The sequence below is a fragment of the Condylura cristata genome, unplaced genomic scaffold (genome assembly GCF_000260355.1).
Source record: "Condylura cristata isolate star-nosed mole 26May11 unplaced genomic scaffold, ConCri1.0 scaffold00008, whole genome shotgun sequence".
Lineage (NCBI taxonomy): Eukaryota > Metazoa > Chordata > Mammalia > Eulipotyphla > Talpidae > Condylura > Condylura cristata.
In genome coordinates, this window is record NW_004567109.1 from 44,185,909 (window position 1) to 44,212,464 (window position 26,556).

The following is a 26,556-nucleotide window of genomic DNA, read 5'->3' on the forward strand; positions in this document are numbered from 1 at the left end:
GAAAAACAAAATTAAAAAAAAAAAAGTTAATATTCTCACTGAAGTCATGGAAACATGTTACAGCTTCATGAAAGTTTTCTCTTTTTATCCTCTTGACATCAACTAACCATTTATTCACTTTAAAGACACTGAATATGATTCTTTATAGTACTTTGAATTGTAATGATTTGTCTATAACTAAAAAAAGACTCAAATGCTAAGTCTTTTTTCCCACTATGTAGAGGTATAGATAACTGACCACATTTTTACTGCAGAAGGGATAATATCTAATTTTTAAGAAGAAGCTTGTAAAAACAGTACTTTAAACAATTGCTCAGCTACATTACCATAATTTCCACACACTATCACCTAACCTGTATATAATCAAATTTACAATTTGTCAGAATTTATCCATTCATATACGCTTCCTGTTTTGACAAAACCTTTGGAATCCTCCAAAATGTGCCTCTACACCTACATTAATGCAGAGTTATTAACTTAGCAAAATCTTTTCTGAAAATAGATATAAAAGACACCTTGAAAATTACCTTACTGAAACATTTTCAAAATGATGGCCTACAAAATACAAATTCAATAAGATATTCTGTGAAAAAAGGAATTATGGTTAAATAAGGTTGAAAAATGCTTTATATTGTATCATCCTCTTAAAGGGTTCATAATACTCATTAGAAAATGATAGGCAATGAGAAGTGCAGCAGAAAGACAGCCTAGTTAACTTTGTTTCATCCAGCATTACTCAACTCAATTTGAACCCTAAAACATACTGCTGGGATGTGCATCTCTGTGTGTGTTTTATTGGAATATCTATTAATGAACCCTTAGGACTAGTATTTTAAGAAGCACATGTAGCAAAAAACCTCTGTGTTGCCCAATTGTTACTGTCTTTAATGATAATTTGTCTTAGCACATCATTACACAGTTTTTTAAAAACATTTTTTCTTTCTAAGAGGATTTGAATTCACTTCCAAATGAGTTTGATTACTACTGTCGGTAGCTCTATTTTCTAGACCTCATTATTCTCCATCAATCCTTATTAAAGTATAACTGTTGGGAATTCAAAATCTGATATTTGATTAATTTCCTAGAAACATTCTAAGGAATAATTGTTTATAGAGCATATTCAAAATATATCAGTTTAGTCCAAGATGTTATTTGCAAGCCTCTGGTCTCCCAACTTTAGGGAGCTCTATCACTTCTCCCCCATCACACAAAGGCAGTCTTCCCATCACCATGGTTACCCACAGGCACAGAGGATTCTACCTTGTGCTGCCAGCATGAAGGGGGAGGGAACTCACATTGAGTTATATAGCTTAAGAAATCTCATACATATTTGGACTTTAAAAACACCAGGCATCACTTTATAGCACTCATTCACTGAGATGCAATGATACCTGAAACAGTTTGATTTTATTTAATTCTATAGAAAATATAAAAAGTTGAAGATTATCTTCTCCTTAGTCAATCTGTAGCCTTATGTGCCAAGTAGAGAAAAGCTAGGCTAACTGAAATCTTAGAATTCTAAATCCCGCAACAGGAGAAAAACACATAGACGTTAAATAACTTTCCCAAAATCACGCAGCAAGGAAGATGAGAGCCAGGATTCAAGCCTGAATGCTCCAACTGCAGAGCTCACATATTTCCTCACTGCACTGGATTGTACCACTATGAAGTAGGGTGCTTGTGACTGTCACATAGTAGCTTCGTGTGCACTTGGTAAAGCTCACTGATTCTTACTACACCACATTCAAACACACAGATTTGTCTTGAGGGAAGGGACAGCATGTCATCAATTTTTTAATCCCTAAATCTTAGTGCCTTAGTGAATGCATTCTCAGCAAATGGATGCTTGATGAAATATAGTATTCATGCATGACAGATAATAAAACTAAACATCCAGTTAAGTTACTCAGGATCACAGTGCTAGTTATACCAGAACTAGAGCTCTTAAATACTGGTCCCTCTGGCCCAACACCCTTTCTTCTCGTCACCCCTTTACAGCAGGAAATTTTTTGCAATCTGTGCCAAACCTTGCAATCTGTAACATCCTACCATACTTACAGGCAACCTCCCCTTCCACAAACCCTGGCAAACCCCAGTGCCTTAAGAAAGGCATCAGTTATTGTTCTTCAAGAACATGAACAAGCAACAGAGAAGAGGCAGGCAAACTTCTCCCTGGCATACCTGCAAAGCCAAGGACAGTCAGAAGCGCCACATCCTGCCCTGGGAGGAGGGCACTTCTGTCCTTTAGACCCAGAGTGAGATTGGGAGTCTTGGAATCACAGTTGCTCTCAGACAGTCTTAGCACACTCTTTTCAGTGGCTACCGCTGTGGTAGATGACTGACAATTTAGGTCCTTGGCATTCCTGAGCTTGTGAGCAGAAGTCTTAATGTAGTTTCTTAAAAACTGAGCAAGGGGGTGGAGATCACAAGTGCAGCTCCATTGATTCTTATCTAAGCTCAGAAGGCTTAACTGCTTCAGTGGTGTAAAAACATCTGGCATATGGACCAACCTATTTCTGGAAAGGTCCACTTCTTGTAGTTGAGGCAGGGGCCGGAAGGCATCTTTCCCAATGTAGGAAATGAAATTGTTAGATAAATCCAGATGCCTGAGACTGTGCAGATGTGTGCCTCCAAAAGAACTGTCTGTCAGATTAGTGATCTGATTGCCATCCAGCTGCAGCCGGGTGAGACCCCTGGTGTTTCGGAACCAGGAACCTCGCAGGGTGTGGAGAGCATTGTTGCTAAGCACCAGCACCTGCAGCTGGCGAAGCTTGCTGAAGGTGTGGTCAGTGAGCGAAGAGCTGGATATTTGGTTATGCTCCAGCAACAATGTCCGCAGCTTTGAAAGGCCATACAGGGCATCTTCCTGAACATCCTCGATGTCATTTCTGCCCAAGGAGAGCAGGGCAAGATTAAACAGGAGGGAAAGATTTCTGCTCTCTACAGAAGAGAGGTATCCATCGGTGATGATTAAAACCCTTGTGGTCACAGGGGCTGCTGTGAGGGGAAAAAAAGCACAGAGAAGAAGAAAGATACACCCGAGGGAGAGGGGAGTACAGTGAGAAGCAGCAATAATCAATACCCTCTGAGCATTCTTATCACCTGAGTAAGAACAATAAACAAAATGAAAACGATTCTCTGATTCCTCAATTTAAATGGAAGCTGATTCTTTATCACAATGATGGATTTTTATATTCTTCGTTACTATGACACGTTTATTTGAGAAACAAAAACCCATCTGTTCCTCTAGATGTCAAAGTTAATTCATTGTCTGGGGTTATTTTCATCAATGTGTTTTGTTTTGATTTGTTACTTTCAAGGTGGCTTTTCAGGCTTCCTCTCTGAGGGACTGTGTTCAGACCTAATCCAGCCTTGCTGGCCCAAGATAGATTCACCCAAGAGCTGATCCTGTGTCTGAGGTTCCTAACATGTTTTTCACCAGTAATGTATATTTATGCTGTATAGTCAATCATCTTTTCTCTCAAACATAAAGATATAGATGTGGGTATGTGGGGGGAGGAGGGAGTGAGAGAAAACATTGGTTTCAGTTTTTTAGCTCCAGGCTAAAAGTTGGCAACTTGGTTAGATCTTTAGTCTCTTCAGACAACCTAAGGATCTGTCAGTGGGGTTCTCATTACAGTCTGGGCCATCTTGGCCTCCTGTCTAATATCTGTTCCCTCCAATGAAGTCCATCATGTGATGGCAGGTGGTATTCAGAGCTTCCAGCTGTTAAATCCCTTCACCATAATCACCTCAGAGCTATCACTGCTCTGTCATTAGAAATCAAAGCATTTTAACTCAATAAAGATGTATTATAATCAGGAGTTATTGTAACACATCTTTATCATGCTAAAATTGTTTTGACTGCAAATGACAGTGTCGTGAGGATGGAAGAGTCCATTGTCCCTGGGAGGTCTGCAGGTGATATTAGAACAATCAACCACAGGGGAAGCAAATCACAATTCCTTTATGAAATTCAGACTACATCACTAAAACAAAGAGATTTCAAAGTGTAAAAGACAAAAGATTTTCAAAGTGCCTTCCATTGGAAAAATTGCTCCCATCTTTGCCACACAGGCAAACTTCAATCATGTTTATTTTTTGAAAATATTTATTACTGGTTATTTGAATTCTATTAATTCTGGCCAGTTTGGCATTTTGTTTTCCTCATCATTGTTCTTGAGGTGGGGATAGGGAGTTTTATTTTTATTCTCCCGCCAGACCTCTAGGGCTTTGTCGACTCTGAGGAACAGGCCATTTTTCCTGTCAATCGCTTCTTATCTAGAACTAGTCAGAAGCTCCACTTCGAGTCATCCATTTGCGTCTCTATGTTTGTGAAATGTAACTTCACAAATGTGGCACTCTGTAAATGAGAAGGGAGACAGAGAGGTGCAGCCATACAGACAAACAATTATTTGTTTCTTACAGACGTCAGCTATCACTGATCGGGAAAAAAAAAAAATAAAGCAGTGAAGTCAAGAAATCCATTTGGGAAGGTGGAAGCTTCAATGTTTTCAATACTGATTGGAAGCAGGATACATACCAGCTAGCTTGGAACTGTTTTTTCCTTGTCAGAGATGTCAATATTGTCTACCTCCTCATTCACAGTTATAGGACTTAAGGAATTCTTTCTCTACCCATCTTAACTCAGATTTATTTTTGCAGTGTTTCCATTGGCAGAGCTTATAGCTTGTTTATCTCTTTTTAGATATCAGGATGTAAATCACATTCTCTTCAAATTTGTTAATAAGGTGTCTTATTAAACTGTTGACTTAAGCAAGCAATATGTAATGAATACAGGCAGTGTATCTTGTTAGCATTTCTACAGCTCATTTACTACCAATAAAAAAAAAAGACTAGACTTTTAAAATTAGATGCACTTTGATAATAATTTGTTTTGCTTGTACATCCCTTAATCTTACTAATGCTGAACAATTGCACTTCAGGTTTCTGATCATTGATACATCTTCCAGCCAGTGGTAAGGTTCAAATCTGCATCAAGTGTGGGCAAAAATAGAATTAAAGTGATCCATTTTTTTCTTTTGTAAGAGACCCATAAAATCAATAGCATGTCGCTGCATTAAATGGCAATATTATTTTCTAACAACAAAATATCCCAGTTACCTCTGCAAGTTTTAAGATAGTTTTGATTGGGACCACCAAGAACAGTAGTTTTTAGTCACTCTAAAAGGTTATTCTTTAAAAGTTTACCTCTTTCAGGTTAAGCCCAGAGAATGTGCATACAGTGAAAGGCATGGCAATGAATTTTCCAGGCACACTGAGCCCTGCTTGTTAGCGTGGTTGATTTTATTACCTACTATATAGGTTAGCTGGTGACAGAGCGTTACATCTTCAGTGCACATTACACATGATGCGGGGCAGGCTGCCACCAACCGCAGTGTGAAGGCAGAGAGGAGGAGCCATCCACCTGGAAGGAAAGATGAGAGCAGTGCATGTCATAATGTTGGCACTTACCTTCATGTTTTCAATATAGCCATCTCACTCTGGTGATTCCTGCTTTAAAAAAAAAATAAAGAAAGAACAACGGTTTCCGGCCCTGGTGATTTTTTAAAAGATTTATTTATTTATGCATACAGAACTAGGGTACAGGGCAGAGGGCAGGGGCAGTGAGAGGCTTCACCAAAGCAACTTGGGTTCTCCCAAGGTGCCAGATAAATTACTAGCATCTTTAATTTGCAAAGAATTTAAACCAAACCGTTGAAGCATTTGGCCATAAATTCACAGAGCTCACATTCCAGGGTACACTCATTAGTATAAATTATTTTAAAATTAAGTTATTTTATAAAACACTTTACAGTTTGTAGAGCATCAGTACATACATTAATTCTCTTAATTTTACAAAGCAATTTGATGCTGAGAGAGCTGAAGCTCAGAATGGTTAATAAACCATCCAAAATCACATCACTATTAGCTATTTAACCTCAAGTCTTTTAATTCTCAATCAACTATTCTTATGCAGAAGCAAATCTCAGGCACTAAATCTTACATTATTACAACTGATTTATTCCTCATAGGTTTAAGTGGGCTGCTTAGACAAGAAATTTGAAGGAACTTGATAATTACAAGTTTCTACTTAGCTTTGAATTCAGCTCTATTGTTTATTGATTATTCTTAGGTAAGTTATTTATTTTTTTTATTTTTTGTCCTTTTAGGTTTAGTATAAAAGTAATGTTACAGAGTGTTATGAGCATTAAACAGAATGCTGTATGTTTTCAATAACTGTTAAACTTAACCATTATTTTGAGGCCTTTTCAACCATCCAATGAAATATTAACATCATTTAGATTTAATGTTCTTAAAAAGTCCATCCATTCACAATGTATTCCCTGACTTATTTGAAGACTTGAATGAAACAAGTAGGAAACAAAACAAAGCAAAATATTATTTGATCATTTGTTCAACAAGTACTTATTAAACTACTTCTCTGCTAACACTGTTCACAGCACTGGGGTAGGAGAGTGAACAAGAACACATCCCTGCCTTCATGGTTTGAATATTCTGTGAAAGGACACAATAAACAAGTAAATATGAAAATACATAATGTGCTCTGTAATAAATAAAACAAGAAGAGAGCTAGATAATATTAGCTTGGGGGTGCCACGTGTGGTAGACAAAGAAAATCTTTCTGAAAAAGTAATATTTGAGAAGTATCCGGAAAAAAGTAAAAGCATTGGTCACTCTAAGGAGAGGGAATGGCCAAGGCAAAGTCCTCATGGGTGAGCACAGAGAAAGTGTGGGCCAGTTCACGACAGAGTGTCAGAGGATATCTGAAGCAGGTGTCCATGCCTTGTCAATAATTGCAAGGGATTTTTTCTTTACCCAAATAAGATGAGAAACGGAGTCTTTTGTGAGTGGCATTAATTGACCTGAAGTGCATTTTAAGTAATTATTTTGGACAGTGTGTTGGGAACATACTTTTAATATTCAAAGAACAGAAGCAATAAAAATAGTTGGAAGATAATTATAACCATACAAGCAAGAGATGATGGTGGTTTAGACAGAATGAGATGTAGTTGGATTCTGATAATTGGTTATCATCATTAAAGTGTGTCAAAGACAAACTTAGGACAAAAAGAAATCAAAGATTGTCTACAGCCTGGGGCCTCTAGAAGTAAAAGGATGGAGTTGTCATTTACTGAAACAAGGACTATTATAAATACAGGCAATTACAGATGTGAGTTTAGAGTTCAGGAGACAGTACTGAGTTAGAGACAGACACTTGGGAGTTGTTTCTTACAGCCATTAAATCTTGAACAAATTAACTCTAAATAGAGAAGAAAAGATACCCTAAGACTGAATCCTGGTGTATTCCAGGATTGAAAGGTATGAAGTGGGACCACAAGAGAAGTCTAAGAAATAGTGAGAGAGTAAAAAAATGAAAGAGAAAGTAACCTTAAATCCCCTGAAGAATGTTTCAGGAACAAAGAAATGATTATTTGTATGTAATGCTTTGCCAAGAGAGATGAGTGCTGAGACTTAACCTCTGAGTTTAGTAATGAGTAAGCATCCTGATATCCTTTGTATCCCTGACAAGAGCTCTTTCAAAAAAGTGTAGGAGAAAGCCTGACAATGGTGGAGGACAGATGAAAGAAGAATTAGAGATAACATATTTAGACAATTCTTTAGAACAATTTTGTGATAAAGGTGAACAGAAATCGAGTAGCAGCTTATGGAAGAAGTGGAATTAGAAGTTTTGTTGTTATTTGTTTGTATTTAAGTTGAGAAAATTTATAGAAAATTTGAATATTTGGGGAATTAAATAGAAAAGGAACACAGAAGGCATAAAGAAGGGAGAATTAGTTAAAGCAATATCCTTGAGTAGATTAGCAAGGATAAGATCTTGTACAGTAGTACTCTGTGAAAGAAATGACTTCAGATATATTCAGGTAAACTCACTGACAAATGGAAATGAAGGCAGGGTATGTAGATTTTGATGTAGGCAGTTGGTCCACCGAGTAGTGGGAACTAGAAGTTTGAGGAACAAGAAGAAAGTACAAAATAGCCATTTGAGTATGAGTGAGTGAGCTAGAAATATATGAGGCTCTTTAGGTAATAGTTATGGCCTACATAAGGGTACAGGTCATGCTTTTGAAGTACAGGCAGGATAGATTTTTTTTCCCTAATGGTGTACAAAATGCATGATGGTCAAGAGAGTTGAGTTTACATGGAAGTGGTGGAGAAGACTAGAAAACTTAAGATGGAGGCATCACGAAACCAGAAATTGAAGGTGGGAGTAAAAATGATGAACCCAGTTACTAAACTATCTACAGAAATGAAAAATCCTTAAGCACCAACTGATGTGTAAAGTCTCAGGCTGCTATAGAAGTACCAAGGGGTGCATACCAGAGGTGGAGTGTGGAAATGGAAGATCACTGTAAAGAATCATCAGTCCTTACAAATCAAACTTCACATTACAAATAGTTAATTTAACAATAGCTAACAATTCCACAAAAAACTGAACCTCTCCCAAAAAAGAACACTATGGCAATACAATTTCAGCATTAGCAAGACACAGCTCTCCTGCTCCCTTTCAGAACTGTGGCTCTCATCAAAAAACTGCTTGTTGTGCAGGCACCACTTAACAAATCTGTCCCTTCCAAACACAGCTTTTTCTACCTTCTTGTGTCTATGCATGCATCATCATCTCTTTTTAAAAGATAAGTAAATAAAACAGCCGTTTTGGATATAACCAAAAGTCTCTACTTCGTGGGGAAACTTGTCATGTGCCACTGAAAAAGGAGCTCTGAAGAAACTTTTCTTAGAGGTGACCCAAGGATCCCATTCTCTAAACCCAACACCTAACCAAAATGGTATTAGAAGGGAATGACTATAATTGCCAATTAAATCTAATTTAAATAAGGAAAGAGTGAGAAAATGAGGTGAGAGGATCATAGTGAAAATATAAACAAAATGGACAAAAATTATGATGATAGGTAGGAAGGTAGGTAGGTAGATAAAACAGTATCAGCAGACACAGGATTGTTAAGGTTGCAGGATCTGAACATGAGATTTATTGTATCATTCTCTTCTACTTTAGGGTACATTTGAAAATGTTTACAATAAAAAATTTGGTTTTCTTAAGTGACAAGATGGGTTGAATGGTCAGTTTGTTGGAGCCCTCAGAGTTCCAGAAGAAGTGAGCTAAATGGAAAGGAGAGGAGCACAAGATGACCTCATAGGAATGAGAGAATGGAGAATCTAGTGACAGGGTCTGGAGAACAAGGAGGCTAAGTAATGAAGATAAGGTGGAACACAAGATCATTGCAAAGAGAAGACTATGGGACCCACAGCTCAGTTCATGTGATGATCTGCTCAGAAGATGACATCCCTATGAGTAATGTCAGAGAATAATTACTGAGCTAACACCTTCAAAGAATGAGGGCGAGGGGCCCTTCTAGCCTGATAAGCTGCTAGAAGAGGCAGAAAAGACTTAAAAGTGGCAATGACAATAAGAAAGACACAGATACTCCACCCCACCCCCACCAACTCACAAATATAAAGAATATGTGAGAGAAAACCACTTCTACAAGAGAAGGCTCAGCGGGAAGCAGGGTCCTCAGGAGAGGGCGAGATATTAAGGGAGAAATTGTTCTACTAAGATTCTAAATTAGTTGGTTACTGCACCTGAATGTTAAATTGGGCTCTCCACCTCCTGGCAGTGAAAGTTTCATAAAAAGAGAAATGATAGGTTTTGTAGTCCTTAGAACTGACAAAAGGAGGCATATAATTTCTTCCAAGGAGACCAACATTTTCTAAAATTCCAGGAATTTTTCCGAGTGAGTCATAATCATTTTTAAATCCGTAGCAAGTAGAATAAAGCTTGAAACATAATCAGAATACAATGAATGTTTGTTTAACCAAACTCATGTGACATAGAGGTTCATAATGGACAATATTGTTAATGACAATTTTTGAAGATGAAAAGCTTCTCTTAACCCTTATTATAGGGCATAGTCATAAGGTTTCTATTGATCATAGTTTTGAATTTAAGCCAGTGTTTTCAAAAATGAAGCTAATTATAAAATTAGTTTTAGCAGTTCTTTTTGTACAGATATATTGTGCAGTATATTATAAGGCACTGAGATAGTTAATAGTTTTTTTAGCATTCACTTTTATTCTTTCCTTTTGAAGAAGAAATCCTGCCATTTAAAACATGCAAAGCTAATTAAAGCCTTTCCACTATTTCATTATCTGAATGTAGTTGCAAATTCTGACTTAAAACTCTTATCAGAGGGAGACTCAACATCCCTCCCTGAACAGCAAATGAACATTCAATTAACACTTCAATACAAGTGTATTTAAAATAAAAATATACTTTATTGTTAATCTCATTCTTTACAAATGCAAATACCTAATTTTAAAATCCAAAGAGAATTGCCTTTCCTTTTATTCTGTGGGGGAAAATAAATGTCTTTTCTTTATTTACAGGGAAGACCTGAATTTTCTGAAGTTGTTACCAAGTTAGAAGAGTGTCTATGCAACATTGAGGTAAGAACTTTAACCTGTGAAATAGGTCCATTAAAAATTTGAAAATCGGATCCCTTCCTGGTGGTGCAGCGGGTTAAAGCACAGCATTAAGAAGCTAAAGTTACTTCCTCATGAGTTCTATCCCTGCCTGCCTTGGAACTGATCCACATGGCTCGGTAGACCTCGCCTGGCCTGCCCGCTGCTCCCCTCAGCCTGTTCTGCTCCCCACTCTGGTGAATCCTTTCACTGTCCCTGCACCTCTGGCCTGTACCCCAGTTCTGCATGCACAAATAAATAAATCTTTAAAAAAAATTGAAAATATCCCAGGGTATTGGGGAATATAAATAAAATATGGTTATGGGGGAAAAAAAGTATGAGTGTCCATAATTCCAGTCACAGTTACCCTGTTATTAAGTTCCTAGGGTGAAGCAAAATTGGCAAAGGCAATTGCAGAGTAAATTTGGATCTTTCCAATTAATAATCAAACAAGAACATGAACACAGGTGTTCAGCTTAAGATGTTGATATGTAAAAGTTTGAAAGTAAAACAAATGTTAAAAGATGGTTATTAAAATATTTCTCTATACAGAAGTTCCTATATGCAGTGAAATGTAGCTAAAATACTAAGCTACTTATTCACTTATGTTCAATAAGAAATTAAAACCATACCACTAAAATTAGGCACAAATTAATGGTGTGGCTTGGCTTTTATACCACACATGTGTTACATCAAGTGATATATGTTAGTAATCAGGTTAATGGAATTTTCTTCCTTTAATATCACAGAACTATTTACTTTAATTTTCTCTATAATTGCCTTAATTTTCTATACACCTGGCCAAGAGATAGCATTTGAAAATATGCAAGGAAACTAAAACATGAATATTAATTCAAAATACTAAAACATATTCCCAAACACAAGTGAGTACTGCAGGAGAGAGCATGGACATCAAATACAGAGGCTGAGAGGGGACAAAAAAGAGGAGAAACTGCCCTAAACTGAGATTGTGTGTCTGACTCCCAAACCATCCAAAGAAAATATTCTTCCTTAAAAAATATTTCAACCAAAATTAACTCTTAGTTGAGTTTTTTTTTAAAAGATAGATTATGAAGAACCTAGTCTATCAGGAAATTAGAGGTCTTCAGTTGTATCCTACCATGGATAGCTCTGTTTCATGAAGATTTGCTGAAATTTTATTGGGGAAATCTTTTGTGTAGAAGGAGGCTTCAGTCTTTAGAAGTAAGTCTACCTTTCTCAAGCAGAGAGAAGTCTGATATTTTAGGTAAGTCTTGAGCAACGCTTTCCAACAAGAGCTTCTGGTATGGGTCTTTGATGTTGACAGGTAATTTTAAGGCTTGAGTTCCAGGTATCTTTTCATTTTGAACAGGACTGAGAACCAATTCCAGAAAACAGGGATAGTGGTAAGATCTACTAAGCTAGTATATTTTGTTTTACTGACCAAGTCATAGCACACTTGTCCCCTGTTCGCTGAACTGGGTTGTATTCATTAAAGTATTGGCTTCAAGGGACTTGACTTGTGAGGTCAGAAAGATTCTGCCCTCTCTGTTCTTCAGCTGTTTAATCAGCGGTTTAGAGCAATGTCATTGGGACAGACTCATACATTTGTAGATATGATATAACGGAAAGACAGTAAATATTAAAAGTAGAATTCTAGAATATCTTGAAGGGCAAAATAATAGCACATATATTACAAGTATAAATTTAATAAGATTAAATATAACACCATGGATCAGTGCCAAAGAAGCAATAGTAAAATATCAGTAGTGACTATATGGTTTAGGAACATCATGAAAGCTTGTGGATAATAAGGTTTTTAGCCATTAGAATATGCAGTAACTTTTTTGTTACAAAACAATGTTTTCATTCCTCTTTGTTCTGAGAGGTTAAAAAAAATAGTACCTGATTATTCTCAGTTTCTTTCAAAGAGATAATTAAAATTACAAAATGCATTTTAGGAAAAGGAGATCAGAATGATGAATGGATTAAAAATCAAGTCATGTGAGAACAAGAAAGAGAAACCAGAGAAAAGAAAATGAGGGTGAGCCTAACAGCTGGGCTCAACTACTGAGGGGCAAAGTGATTAGTGTTGCGCACTGTGGACCAACAGAGAAAATAAGTGCAGTAATTGATTTATTTTAAGGAAAGATTTTCTAATGGTCAGAACTGCCCTAAATTTAATGAACAGATCACCCTTCCCTAAGCTGACTTGAAAAGGATCTTCTATAGATGTCCTGTCACAGGGATATTCAATCACTGGAGTTTGAAGGTTTATTTCAACATTGACATCACATGATTTGGGGAGTTTTATTTAAACGTCCTGACTACTATGAAGGACCTAGAAGTGTGTGTATCTGTGTGTGTGTGTGTGTGTACACCATCTACCATATACATGTCTTTATGAAAGCATGATGTTTTCCAGCTGGGTTGGGTAGAATCATGAACAGAAAAGTTATCAGAGATTTGAAAAAACTACTCTATTTGTTCCTCTTTCCTTCCTATTATCTTCCCCCTTATACTCCTCATCTTCCCTCTATGTCCTGGCTACATGTAACTGTTTGTAACTATTTTTTAAAGTTTTCTCACAACAACTCCATTTAGACCCCATGCTTGTCAGCCATTAAAACATCCTTCATTTTATAAAATGGAAGTGTGCTTGGGAAAGTGTATAAATCTGCTTTATAAAAAGGGAATAATTTCATGTAAAGGGAAAATTTTAAGCTACAATTTAAAGAGCTTCTGCCATGAATCACACCATAGTGAAACAGGCAGAGAACCTTTTGATCATTAAATAATAGCTTTCTAAATATCTATTTTATGACTCTGATTTGGGCTTGCTGTGTTTTCTGTAGGACTATCATAAGTTTAATGGGCCAGCTCTCAGCTTAGAACTGGATCAAGCCAGGTGGTACCCCCAGAAGCTAAAAGGGAAAGTCAGAAACAAACCAAAAAGAACAGAAATTAAAATATAAGAAATCCTACAATAGAAAGTTAAAATAAATTCATATTCTATTTTATGTCTCTAAGCCTGCAGGATTTATTAAATGATTGATACTGTGCTTCCTTCACTCAGATGATGTCTCCTGCATCAAGTAACAGTAGCGGGTCTCTCTCACCTTCCTCCTCTTCTGATTGCCTGGTGAGCCGGGGCGGACCTGGCCGAAGCCATGTGGCAGCTTTACGGAGTCGTTTTGAATTGGAATATGCTCTCAATGCAAGGTCCTATGCTGCCTGGTCCCAAAGGTAAGTTGTAATCTGAGCAATAGTCTCATTAAGTCAGACTCCAGAATCTCATCAAGAAAGTCACCAGAATTTACTGCCTGCATGGAAAACTTTGAAAGAGGAGTATTAAGACTATTTTTTTTTAATTATAGCATGACTAAGAATTACAAAATTTAAATGGACACTGATGAATGAAGGCAAACTTCTGAAGTAAAGAGGGAAGTAGGAGAGAGAATAGGTCAAATGGAGTATAAAGAATGATGATGTCCAGGAAAAAGAAAAAATAGAAATTTTTTATCTATTAGTAATTCAGGCTAAGTTATAAATGACAGCAATTAGCTATAGCTTAAGCGAAAATTGTCTAGCTACAGCAACAAAAAGAAATTATTGAAAGTGTTCTGAAGTTACCAAGAATTCCTGGTACCAGAACCACCAAAAGTTTAGCAGTTTGACTTCCAGATATATACCCAAAGGAATTCAAGATGGGTACTAACAAAAGGCACTATCTATATGATAGATTATTATTCGGTCATTAAAAAGGTATGACATGTCAATACATACAAATGAATGAACCCTGAAAAAAATGCTAAATGAAAAAAGTCAGGCACATATCCAGAATATGTACATTGGTCAGTTCAGGCTGCCTTAACAAAATACCATAGAGTGAAAGGTTTATCCAAAAGACACTTATTTCTTCAAAGTGGACATCAGAAATCAGAGCTCAAGGTGTCAGCATAGACAGGTATCGGTGGAGATTTTCTCCCTAACTTACATAAGACCAGCTTCTCACTGTGCCTTCAAGTAGCAGAGAGAGCTTGTGTCTTTTTATTTACCTTTTATAAGGGTATCAATTCTGTTGAACCAGGGGTTCAATCTCTGCCCTCATTTGACCTTAATGACATGCTTATAGGCTCTTTTTCCAATACAGTTACAGGAAAGGTTAAGGCTTAACATTTGGGTTTGGTACAGACACACAACTCAGTTAATAGCTATAGATAAATCTTTAAAAATAAAAGAACACATTGGTGGTTCTAGTGGGGAAGGGAAATAGAGAGTAACTTCTTAATAGGGCATATATGATTTTGTTTAAAGGTGATAAAGATAATAGGGAATTAGAAGTGGTGATTGTGAAACACTGGATATACTAAATGCTTATCGTTCATTTTAAAATGGTCAATTTTGTGTTATATGAATTTTTACATCAATAAAAAAGAAAAATATAAACAAAGGGGCATGTCAGATATGAAATATCAGCTTTTTTTCCATATCAAGCTCTGATATTTCTTGCCACAATTTCTAATAGACAATTTCTTTTAATCCCAATTACTTTGTAAAGTATTATGCAGAGATATATCACTCACCTATCACTGAAATAATTCTGTATGAAACCCTTACCATAACCCACAGCTATACAACCATAAACATTTATTTCTTGCTCGTGTGTCTGTGGACTAGCTTTGGGTGGACTTGTCCCTGATCTGCGGGCTTTACCCAGACCTGCTCCACATGCTCCTTGAAACAGCAGCTACCTTGCTTGTTCTTCTCATGGGCAATTTCCAGGAACTCAAGAGGACAAATCCAGCTTCACATGCACATTTAAATCCTGTGTTCAAGTTGCATCCATCCCATGGGCAAGCCGCATAGCTGAGACCAGCATCAATAGGGAGAGATAATAGACCAGCCTCTAGTGAAAGAAACTGAAATTACATGGCAAAGGGCATAGATACAGAAAGCAAAATGAAAGGAATAAATGCAGTCTGCCTTACGAGGCAATGTGATTGTCTCTTGTTAGATTAAATGGCCATCTCAAATGGTGGAGTGGAGGGAGGGTCATATATCATTAATATAAACATGGTTCCTGTTTAGGGTAGAAAATAGAAAAGGCAGTTGCTGTGAGTTTGATGGATACTCCAGAAAGTCTATACCATGTTGAAAATTTCTGTCCTTCCTCATGAACTCCAGAGTATTGCACATGAACCCAGCTACACATGAACATCACAATCCATCACCAGATTAAAAATTTTTGTATTGAAGATAGGGAAAATGGCATGGTGTTCAGGAAATGTAATATCACCTACAATATGCTGCTGTCTCCTTTTCAGCCATAGATATTATATACCTGACCTATGAAGAGATGGGAATCTAAATGATGAAGCCTTTAATCTATGGAAAGTCATAAAATTAAATATAAGGAAGTTTGATTGATAACCAGGCAAACTGGACACAGTTCTTTATTGGATTCTAGTCTTATGTAATTTTATAAAGGCTCATAGACCAAGATTAGATTAGAACAGTCTGAGCATTGACTTCTTGTTCCATCTGCTCTTCTTGTTCTATACTTGTGATTTTTCAAATTAATTCTCTGAACAGTCAGATTTGATATATCTAAAGCACAGTCACCTGAGGTCTGTCTACTTAAAAGAGAAGTTAAGAGTCAGACAGATCTCAGGCTTAATCTCTGCCTTGCCATTTACTTGCTCAATGACCTAAGTCTCATATGTAACATACAGATAATACCAGCTCCTAGGATTGTTATTAGAGAGGCATTATTGTGATTGATTGAAAGAGGCCACAGATACAAGCAAAGGATACAAGTTCCTTTAATATAGGTAAGTCACACAACCTAGAGCATATAGACAGCTACACAGAACGGAAGGCCCAGCATTTCTCCTAACTGGTGAGATAGGCTATAGGGGACACAACTTCAATGGTTTTCCAGAACCCACAAGGTATACCACTACTAATAAAACTGCCCCAAATTGGTGGGAAAAAAAAAGTCTTTGAGAACCTCCCTTTGATATTCTCACCAGGTTTTCTAAACATGTTTGTCTACCAGGTTCCAAGTTCTTTTGACCTCCTAGTGCACCCTGAGTATTTGCTGTGAGTGATTAACAGTCATTTTCTTAGTTGTATCCTCCCACTAGCAAGATCAATCTTTGGATTGCTTAACATGAACCCAGAAATAAGTAATAGATTTAGCTAAGGTGTGAGATAATTCAAGGTGGGAATCATGTCTATTTTGTACATAACTGTACCTCTAGAATTGAGCAATGTAATTGGCAGAGTTAACATGTAATAAATATTTGCTTAGCAGATAAAGAATAAAGAATTGAATAAATTGGCTCAATATATGGTAATTATCATTAACTTGGAGCACAATCAGTGAACAGCTTTAACTATTTTATCTATTCTTTCATTTTAAAAGTGATCACTGGGCCTCCCTGGTGGCACAGGTTAAAGTCTCAGTGTCATCATGCTCTGACTAGCCACTGTGGCATGAGTTCAATCCCCAGTCAGGGAGCTAACCCACGTGGCACAGTAGACCTCTCCTGTCTCTACCACTGCTCACATCAGTAGTGTATTTCAGTCAGTTCACCTGTTCTACTCTGTCTTTGGTGAATCCTCTCACTCACTCCCACACCTCTAGTCTACACTCCAGTTCTCACATGCATAAATAAAAAAAAAATAAAAATAAACAAAAGGCTATCAATACTAAACAGCTACAGTAGGCTGGCAATAATTAATTTTTAAATTATGGTTATTTAGAGCATGTTGACTTACGATATTATATGTTTTAAGAGTCTAGGTTTACACATCTACAAATATATGTTATTATCCCATTGCTACCACCAAAGCACCCGTAATTCTCCACTAAAATCTTCTGAGTTCCTCCCTCCTTTGTTCTCAGCCCTCTTTCGTTCTGGTGTCTCAATGCTACAGTCATATTTAAAGGGTTTGTGTGTGTGTGTGTGTGTGTGTGTTTTCTCTTCCTTTACTTCGTTTTTTTATATTCCAGATATGAGTGAAATAATTCTGCAATTTGTTTTTCTTTTCTGACTTATTTCACTTAGCATAATTCCCTTCATTTCTATCCATGTTGCCACAAATGGCATAAGTTCACCTTTTTATAGCTGAGTAGTATTCCTTGTGTATATATCTTCCTAATCCACTGCCCTAACTATGGACATTGAGACTGTTTCCATAATATTGCTACCATAAATCTTGCTGCATATATCTTTTAATAAGAATTTGTTATATTCTTCATGAGATTCTTGAAAAGGAACTGTGGGATCATATGGTAGATCTATGTTTACCTTTTGAGAAACCTCCATACTGTTTATAGAAGCTGACTAATCTACATTCCAGCCAACAGTGTACAAGAGTTCCTTTTTCTCCATACCTTCATCATGGTTGTTATCTGTGGTCTTTTTGATATGCTCCATTCTCATGGGCAAAAGGTGGTATCTCAATATGGTTTTAACCTACATTTCCCTGATGATGGTAATTATGAGAATTTTTTCATGTGAATATGGTCATCTGTTTTATTTGGAGAAGTATCTATTTAGCTTTTCTGGCTGGGTGCTATTTTACATAATTTTGATAGTCATCCAAGCAAATTTTAAGAAATCACTATTCCAGTTTTTACAGATGAGGTAATAGAGGCTCAGAAATGTTAGGTAATATATGTAAGAAAATCAATTTTCCCAATTCCCAATTTTAAAGAGGGAGATCTGGAGTCTCACCAGGAACTCTCCTGTGCTTTCTAGGTTTCTCTGGCACAGGGGGTGGCACTCTATAGAAGCTTGAGATGTTTACCAACACTTGTGTTTGTTGAACTGCTGACAGTTTTTTCTGGAAGTCCACCCAAAAAGAATTAAAACTACTTGTCCCAAGCCTATCTTTTCAGTTTGTGTATATGAGAGTCATAAAATGTGAGATCAGAAATCAATAAGTCATAGCTGAAGACATGGAAACTGACAACTCATTCCAGCAGGGCCATTAGCTCACAGATTGGGCTATCAACTTTGGCTGCCATTACAATTACCTGGGGGGGGGGGAGCTTTACAAGTAACAAAGTCCAAGAACAATTAAACCAATAGTCTGGGTGATAGAACCTAATGTCAGGATTGTATAAAGATCCCCAGGTGATTCCAATATACATACATATTCAACTATGAAAATCAGGCTTTAAAAAAAAAAAATCTTCTGGTCACTCTGTGGTTAGGGGGTACAACTGATGACAAAAATGGACAAAGAAAATGAGGACCAAGTTAAAACAGCAACTGTGAGCAGAGGATACTCTTTACGGATTCAATTACCTGTTGGTCTCTCCTAAAAATCTTTGGAAGGTAACAGTAACCTCTGATCTAAAGAATATTTTAACTCATTACACTCACACAGCTATACTGTAATCTTTAGCCTAGACATCATGTTTTTGAAAATGGGGTAGGGTGTAAGAGTTGCCAACAGTCCTAACTAGTATTATGTTCCCAACTCTGAAACTCAAAATCCTCAACATCTTGAAAATGGTATTTTTTGTATTTTTGATTTTAATGTTTATAGTCTATAGTTCTGTAATGCTTGATTTGATGGTTGCTTGTCTTTCAGATATTTATCTATTTTTTAAAGGTTTATTTATTTATGCATACAAGAGCTGGAATCTAGGCCAGATATGCAGGGGGTGAGAGGATTCACCCACAGACAGAGTAGGAAGCAGAACAGGCAGATGTACTGAAATACACTGCTGAGGGGAGCAGAGAGAGAGACAGGAGAGGTCTTCTGTGCCATGTGGTCAGCTCCCTGGGTGGGGATCAAACTCATGCTGCTGTGGCTGCAGAGAGCTTCAAAGTGCTGACTCAACACCTTGCACCACCAGAGAGGCCCCGAGACTTATTTTTAATCATTATTATTTGCCTTCATTAAATAAATGCCAAGGTGGGAAACTGTGTCAGGTATTTCCACCACAGATAATAGGAACTCACTAATTTCTACTGAAATCACAAATTAATAAAATCTGAGATAAGACAGCCACTCCTTAAGTTCTGTCTCTTTTAAAATATGTTGTTTCTCCAGATATATTTGGAAAATGAAGCATGTGGCACTTGCTCCTCCCACAGGGTATGAAATCTTCCATCTTGTACATGGATTACATCATGTAAATTTAGAAATGACAAAGTGATACACAACCTTTCAGATGCAAAAACCAATTAGTGTTTGTGTGGGGCTGGGCTCTGAGAATAGAACGCTATGACCTAGTTAGCTGCCCAGAAGAAGAAAACCAGGGATCCAGAGATTGGAGCAAAACAGACACATTTGGAATTAATCTTTCACATTACAGAAGGGTCCCTGAAAGGGTTCCTTTAAAATAGAAAGCTTGCCTAGTACACTTAGAATGCAATGCAACTTATAAAAGTTGAATATAAATTACAAAATTTTAATTTACACATAGTTTTTCGGGAATACAGCAACTGCATAAGACAATAACTCCGTGAAGCTATGTTCCTAGGAGAAATAAAAAGAAGACAACATCAGGGAAGCCTCCTTTGCTGTGTTGGTGTGGGATGTTTACCAAGTAACAGAAGTAGTGTCTCCTCCTTACTACTGAAGGTCTGATACTCTAATACAGTACCTCTCCCCCCTGGGCGGCAGCTTCTAATGTTTTCTTCCAATCCCTTCTTCATTTTTCTCTTCTCCAAGTGTATTTGTATCTGTGTGTGATTGTGTGTAATTTCTTACAATCCATGGCTCCAATATGCACACACACACGTGTCTCCTTCATAGGTGTGACCTTGACCCTTCAGCTTCCTAGCTTTCATAATGTCTTTGACTTCCCTCTGTCAGCTTCCTCATACCCCAATCCACTTAACCCTTCACCAGCAGCATAATCTTCCTTGCACAGAACTCCAATCACATCCTATCCAACATAAAAGACATCAGTACTTCTCTGCTGTTTCTAAAGTAAGTGAATAATTTCATCCTGGATTCCAAAGCAAACCATGAATCAAACATATTTCCAGTTTCATCTCTCATCGAACATCCTGAAGTTGTTTATAGACAGGATAGTACTACCACCCAGTCTTTTTTCAATTTTTGGATTTTTGGAACATGTGAGACATTTTCTTTTTGCAGTCTCAATGATTAGGCTGGTGATATTGATATTTAGTAGGCTGCAGGGAGAATGTTGAATTTTCTACTCTGTTTTTGGACAATTCCACAAAATAATTACCCCACACAAAAGAGTAATAGCATTCTTGGTGACACCTAGGAATGAACTGAAAGTTGGACTATTTTTCATTCACACCATGTGTTTAACCTACTGTCGAGCTCGCCTTCTTGCTTAACTGTTTGAATTTAGCAAAACTGTGATTCGTCTTTGGTAATATCTCAATCTGCTTAATCATTGTATTGTTAAGAGAGTCTTCGTGGGGCTTCCCACAGAGGGAAGCAGTGATTTATACCACTCATCAAGGGCCACAGTGCTTTATACCACTTTATACACTTAATTATTTTAATATTTATGACTTAGTTCTCATTAGGTCATTAATACTTTTAAGAAAGAAATTGCCTTCCTTTTGTTTTTATTCAAGTATCTACAATACTTTATTTGTAATCCACCTGTAAGTGATGAATATTAAATATTTTTATTCATAATAAACTAAGACCAGTTGGGTTATAAAAAGTGTATTTATATTTCTTGCATTTTAAATGAGTAACATTCTTAAGTGAGTAACATTTTGCCATTCAGAGATTTTGACTCTTGTATTACAGTCAGGTTCAACTCTGTTCTTGTCCAGAAAATAATCAATTACTAGATAATTCCAACTTTATTCCTCCCTGCTCTCCTCATTATGAGGGTATTCACTGACTACCTATTTCATTTTAACAATAATAACAGAAAGAGAGAAAAGTCCATACCTGCAATATGTGAGAAGAAATGTAACTCACACATTCATTCTCAGTGTGCTTTAAAAAAGGACTTCTTTAAGATAAAGCAGTTTTAAAAAGATTTCACTGTAGAAGCTGATGATGAAGACACAGTCAATGTATATACATGGACTATGAAATAATGACCAGGAACTACTTCTCGAAACCTCTCACTACCCCTGCACCTCTGGCCTGTACTCCAGTTCTGTATACATAAATGAATCTCTTAAAAAAATTGATATCCCTTTCCCAACTGATCTGAAACTGCAGTTCTTTCATATATGGAGAATCTTCATTCAGATAGGTGTTTTAATCTTATTTGTTCAGTTGTATTAGGGTGTCCCTGTGTTGACCTTTGTATCTGTTTACCCTTGTGCTTTAACACAATAGCATTATTATTTTTCTGGTAGGGCATGTCTCATCTTAGCTAGTCTTTGTTATTCTTGCATGTTTACCATTCCATATAAAACTTATCAGCAACTTGCATTTTCCACAAAAAAAGTTTTTGAGTATAGTTATTTTAAAACTATAGACCAATAAAAGAGAATCTGATCTCTCTTCATCATTCTGAGTCTCCCTTCCCAACAACATAGTTTCCCATTTATTTAGATGTTGTTTGGTATAAGTTTTATAATCTTTGTGAAGTACTTATGTACCTTTTGCCATGTTGGTTGCTATATTCATGTGGTTGCTGTAAAAAACTGAATTCGGCCCTCCCTGGTGGCTCAGCGGGTTAAAGCACAACACTGAGAATCTAAAGCCACTTCCGCATGAGTTCGATTCCCGCCTGTCCCGGAGGTGACCGCATGGCATGGTAGACCTCTCCTGACCCGCCCACTGCTCCCCTCAGCAGTCTACTTCGTCGATCTGCCTGTTCTGCTCCCCACTCTGTCTCTGGTGAAGCCTCTCACCGCCCCTGCACCTCTGACCTGTACCCCAGTCTATATGCATAAATAAATAAATCTTTAAAAAAAAAACTGAATTCATTACTACCATCTTACTTTATTCTTTCTAGATTTGTCTTTTCATTTTCTTTTGTATTTTTTTAAATTGGACATATATCCTTCTTTATATCCCTTTATGTGTACCCTAGTTATCATATTTACCTTAAATTCTATATTAAGTATATTTGTACTACTCCCAGACAAATCTTAAGAGCATTTTAATTGCATATAACCCCCTACTGAATTATATATTTCTGACCATTTTTAGTTTCATCATGATTTTTAAATTCCACAATTTAGTTGTTATTTTACTATTTTATATAGCTATGATTTATTTACTTACTCATGTTCACTGTTACATTGTTTATTGTGTTTTACATTTCACAACTTCTCCCCAAATAATTTTTCTATTCTTCAGATGCTTCTTAAAATGCTCCTTTAACACAGCTCTGTTAGAAGTAAACATCTGGAAACATCATTATTTTTCCTTTCTTTGAAAGATATTTTAGTGCATATGAAATTAGAGGTGTTTAATTATTTCCCCCCTTGTACCTTCAAGATGTTATTCCACATGTTTCCAACTTTCCTTATTCCTATTTAAATTTCTTCTGTGAATCTAGTTGGCATTCTTTTACTTTCAGTCTTCCCTCATTAACTGCTACTAGAACTTCCCTGTGTCATTGATATCCTACAGTTTCTCTATGTTGTGTATAGGTATAGATCTATTTTTATCTTGATTTGAATGTGCTAGATGTTTGGAATCAGAGCAATGCTGTCTCCGTAGTTCTAAGTAATTCTCAGCCATTACTTCTTATAATACTTCTTTAGCCCATCCTCTTTATTAAATCTTTCTAGAACTCTAGATGAATTTTAGATCTTCTCCCTTTATTTTCCATGCTTCTCAGTCTATTGTGTTAAAATTGACACTCTTTATACTACTTTCAGATCATTTCTTCAGTCTATTTTGCACAGTAACCATACTCAGTAACCGTGTATAGTATGCTGTTCTGTTCATTGTATTTCTAATTCAGTGCTTTTTTCATTTCTTTCCTACTTCACCAAGTTGTGTTATTTTGCAGTTTGACTAAACAGTTTGGAAAATCTCTAGTTCTTTCTACATACTTTATTTTTTCCTTTAAATATTTATTCTACATTCTATATCTGAATATCTGATTATTTCTTACAGTCTTTATAAGCCTAATTGTGTATTTTGTTGGTTCTGCTAATTCTTATCCCTAGTTTCATTATGTATTTAGAGTTATTTTTTCTATTATGAGCTATTTTCTTTGAACTTTATCTCTGGCAACTTACTCTTATTTGGTTAAGTATAGGGACACTAACCTTGCAGGAGTACTTTAAAACTTGAAAGTTACTGTTTTCCATAAAATATATGTAGCAAGTAATATTTTTGTTTTAAAGCTTGTGCTTATGTGGACTGTGAATAGAATTTCTCAGAACAGTATTTCATTTTATCATTTTCCTCACTTTACTTAGAGCCCAGAATTAAATAAAACACTTTTTTCCATATCTCACCATGTGTGGTGGGTTTCATTTTTTTTCCGAATCACCCAGTCTTGGTGCTATTCTTTGAAAATTTTAGTTTTATGAAGGTGTTTCTAATCTGACCTTCCTTCTTGCTTGGGCACAGAGAATATCATACATGTGATTCAACAAAATTCAAGTTAAAGGCCAACAAGATTAAGTATGAAGGTTTATAGTATTTATGTCCACCTGGAATTATGGTTTTAGCAAAACCTTTTGATATTATTGGCATTGGCACTAAATTGTAAGCTTCTCTGAGTTTCTGTGCTTTATCTCTAGGACACAGTACAGTGCTGATACATTCACTCCAGGTGTTTCTAGGGTGAATGAATGATATCATTCCAGATATTTACAAACATTATGCCATTTAATCCCCACAACAACCTTGTAGAGTAAGGCTCCAGGTTTTCATTTTTCAGGTAAAATGGAAACTGAAAGAATTTAGATAAATCATATGACACTGTACAGGAGAAAATGGTAATTAATAGTTGAATGTAAGCCTGTCTTGTAGGATCCTCTATACCATACTATTTTGTCTCTGGATATTATGCTAAACCAAAATGTTTGTGCTGTTTTTAAGAAACAGAAACTTCTAACCTGTGGTTCAGGCTTTGGGGAAAAAAACAAAACAAAACAAAACAAACAACAACAACAAAAAAAAACATCAGGGAGCTATCCATGGTACTGATCTTCCCCTACTTTCTCTTTACATTCTGCCAGGAAGAATAGAACAACGTCATACAGCCTTTGGTTGCAGAGAATTTTTTTCTTCTTACTCTGACTACTTCTGATAGTAGCCAATTACCTACCTATATCAGGTCATTTTAATAAGCTTCCTCCTCTAAATCAGACTAACATGAACAATCTCCACAGGTACTGCCTCATTTATTAGCATGCTATGGCCCAGCCCTACTCTCTCTACTTAACCTACTATATCTGAAAAACAGTCTAAATCCCTGAAAACATTTCTAAAAACATAAAAAAGCACATTAAAAAATGATAAATTCCAGCCCCTCTCTGGTGGTGCAGTGGGTTAAAGCACAACACTAAGAAGCTAAAGCCACTTCAGCATGAGTTCAATCCCCGCCCTGGAGGTGGCTTACATGCAGACCTCTCCTGACCCATCCTTTGCTCCCCTCTGCAGTGTACTTCATTGATCTGCCTGTTCTGCTCCCTACTCTGTCTCTGGTGAAGCCTCTCATTGCCTCCGCACCTCTGGCCTGTATCCCAGTTCTGTATACATAAATAAATAAATCTTTTTTAAAAAATAATTCCTTCTGTCTAAACTCTTGGGGACCAGTTTTGAGGACTACTCTAGTACAATTTCTTTGTTGAATTAAGTACATTATAAAACCAGACCCTGTTTTTCCTTTCCTCATTAATCATATTCTCTTTTATAGCTACTGTTATATTCACTGTGTGTATGTGTGTGTGTGTGTGTGTGTGTGTGTGTGTTTTAAAGAATCTTTTAGTTGACATTTTGGGGCAACAAATAGCTTAATGACCTAATGACAAGAGTTTCATGAATTTTTCAGTCCTAGAAATGAAGACAAATACTGTCTTTTCTCATTTATGAGTACAAGAAAGTCCCAGAATCTTTTAGCTAATGATATATAAACATAATTTTAAAACATAAATTTAAGTTCACAGCAGGTAGTTATGTTTGTTTTTACATTTTCTTATTTACTAAGTATTGTTGATATAAAGTCTGACATTCATAGGACTTATGAAAGACCTTCCTGTGTATCCAAATATCACCTTAATATCTAATATCACTTGAATAGTGTCAAGAGTTGCCTTACTAACTCAATTGCTCTATGGATCATGCCTACATTGTCTGTATTGGAGAAGAGTAAGTAAGAGGTTGGTGATCTAATCTAAGAGCAAGACAATTTTAGTTTTTCTTCAGAATAGTTATCACCTCTGGGATGTATAATTTTTGTGACACTCTGGATCTGAAGGTCAGTTTCCAAGCTCATTAAGAGCCTGCAGTGAATAAATGTAAAAGCCAAAGGAGACCAGCTGGAATCTACGCATGTGCTATAATGCCTGTCAGTTGCCTTTTATCTCTTTCTTTTTAAGCTCAGATCTTCTTGCATTGCTCATAATTTTTTCTAATTAGCAAAAGCAGAAAATCACTTAATGTCACAGGGTGCAAAGCTAAATTGGAAAATGCATAGTTATGCATGTTGATATAAGGATGGCCCTTAATGTCATCTAATACAAAGGAAAATCAAACAAAGTAGAGAGTTCTTACAATAAGTTAGACTATTTCCACAAAAGTTTGAAAAATCAGCATATCCATCTATTTCTGTTTATATAAGTTCTCTTCACCACAGCACTAGCTGCCATGTCCAGAAAACACTGTAGTGAGATTAGCAAACAATACCCAAATGTATACATGCACACAAGAAATAGAGTATAAATAGTTTGTTAATACCTCCATGCTGCATTCCTGCTGCTGCTATATTAAAAATCATCAGAATTGGAAACAGGCTATGCTGAAAATGTAGCAGATCTGTATGTTAGAACTCTCAGCTGAGATGGACAAAGAACAACCATGTTATGGTTCTACTTGCCTTGCTCTCTGGCACCACCTAGCAATCAATTGACAAAGCACATTGAGGCCTCCAGCCTT

General features: G+C 36.5%; 1 protein-coding gene across 1 annotated transcript in view; it reads left to right on the plus strand.

The window, feature by feature from the left end:
* Positions 1 to 26,556, plus strand: part of LOC101621241 (serine/threonine-protein kinase TNNI3K) — a 242,120-nt gene that overhangs the window by 180,222 nt on the left and 35,342 nt on the right. The window contains exons 19-20 of the mRNA XM_004679519.1: positions 10,450 to 10,509; positions 13,580 to 13,749. Coding sequence (XP_004679576.1) covers positions 10,450 to 10,509; positions 13,580 to 13,749 — 230 coding nt within the window. The remainder of the gene's footprint in view (positions 1 to 10,449; positions 10,510 to 13,579; positions 13,750 to 26,556) is intronic.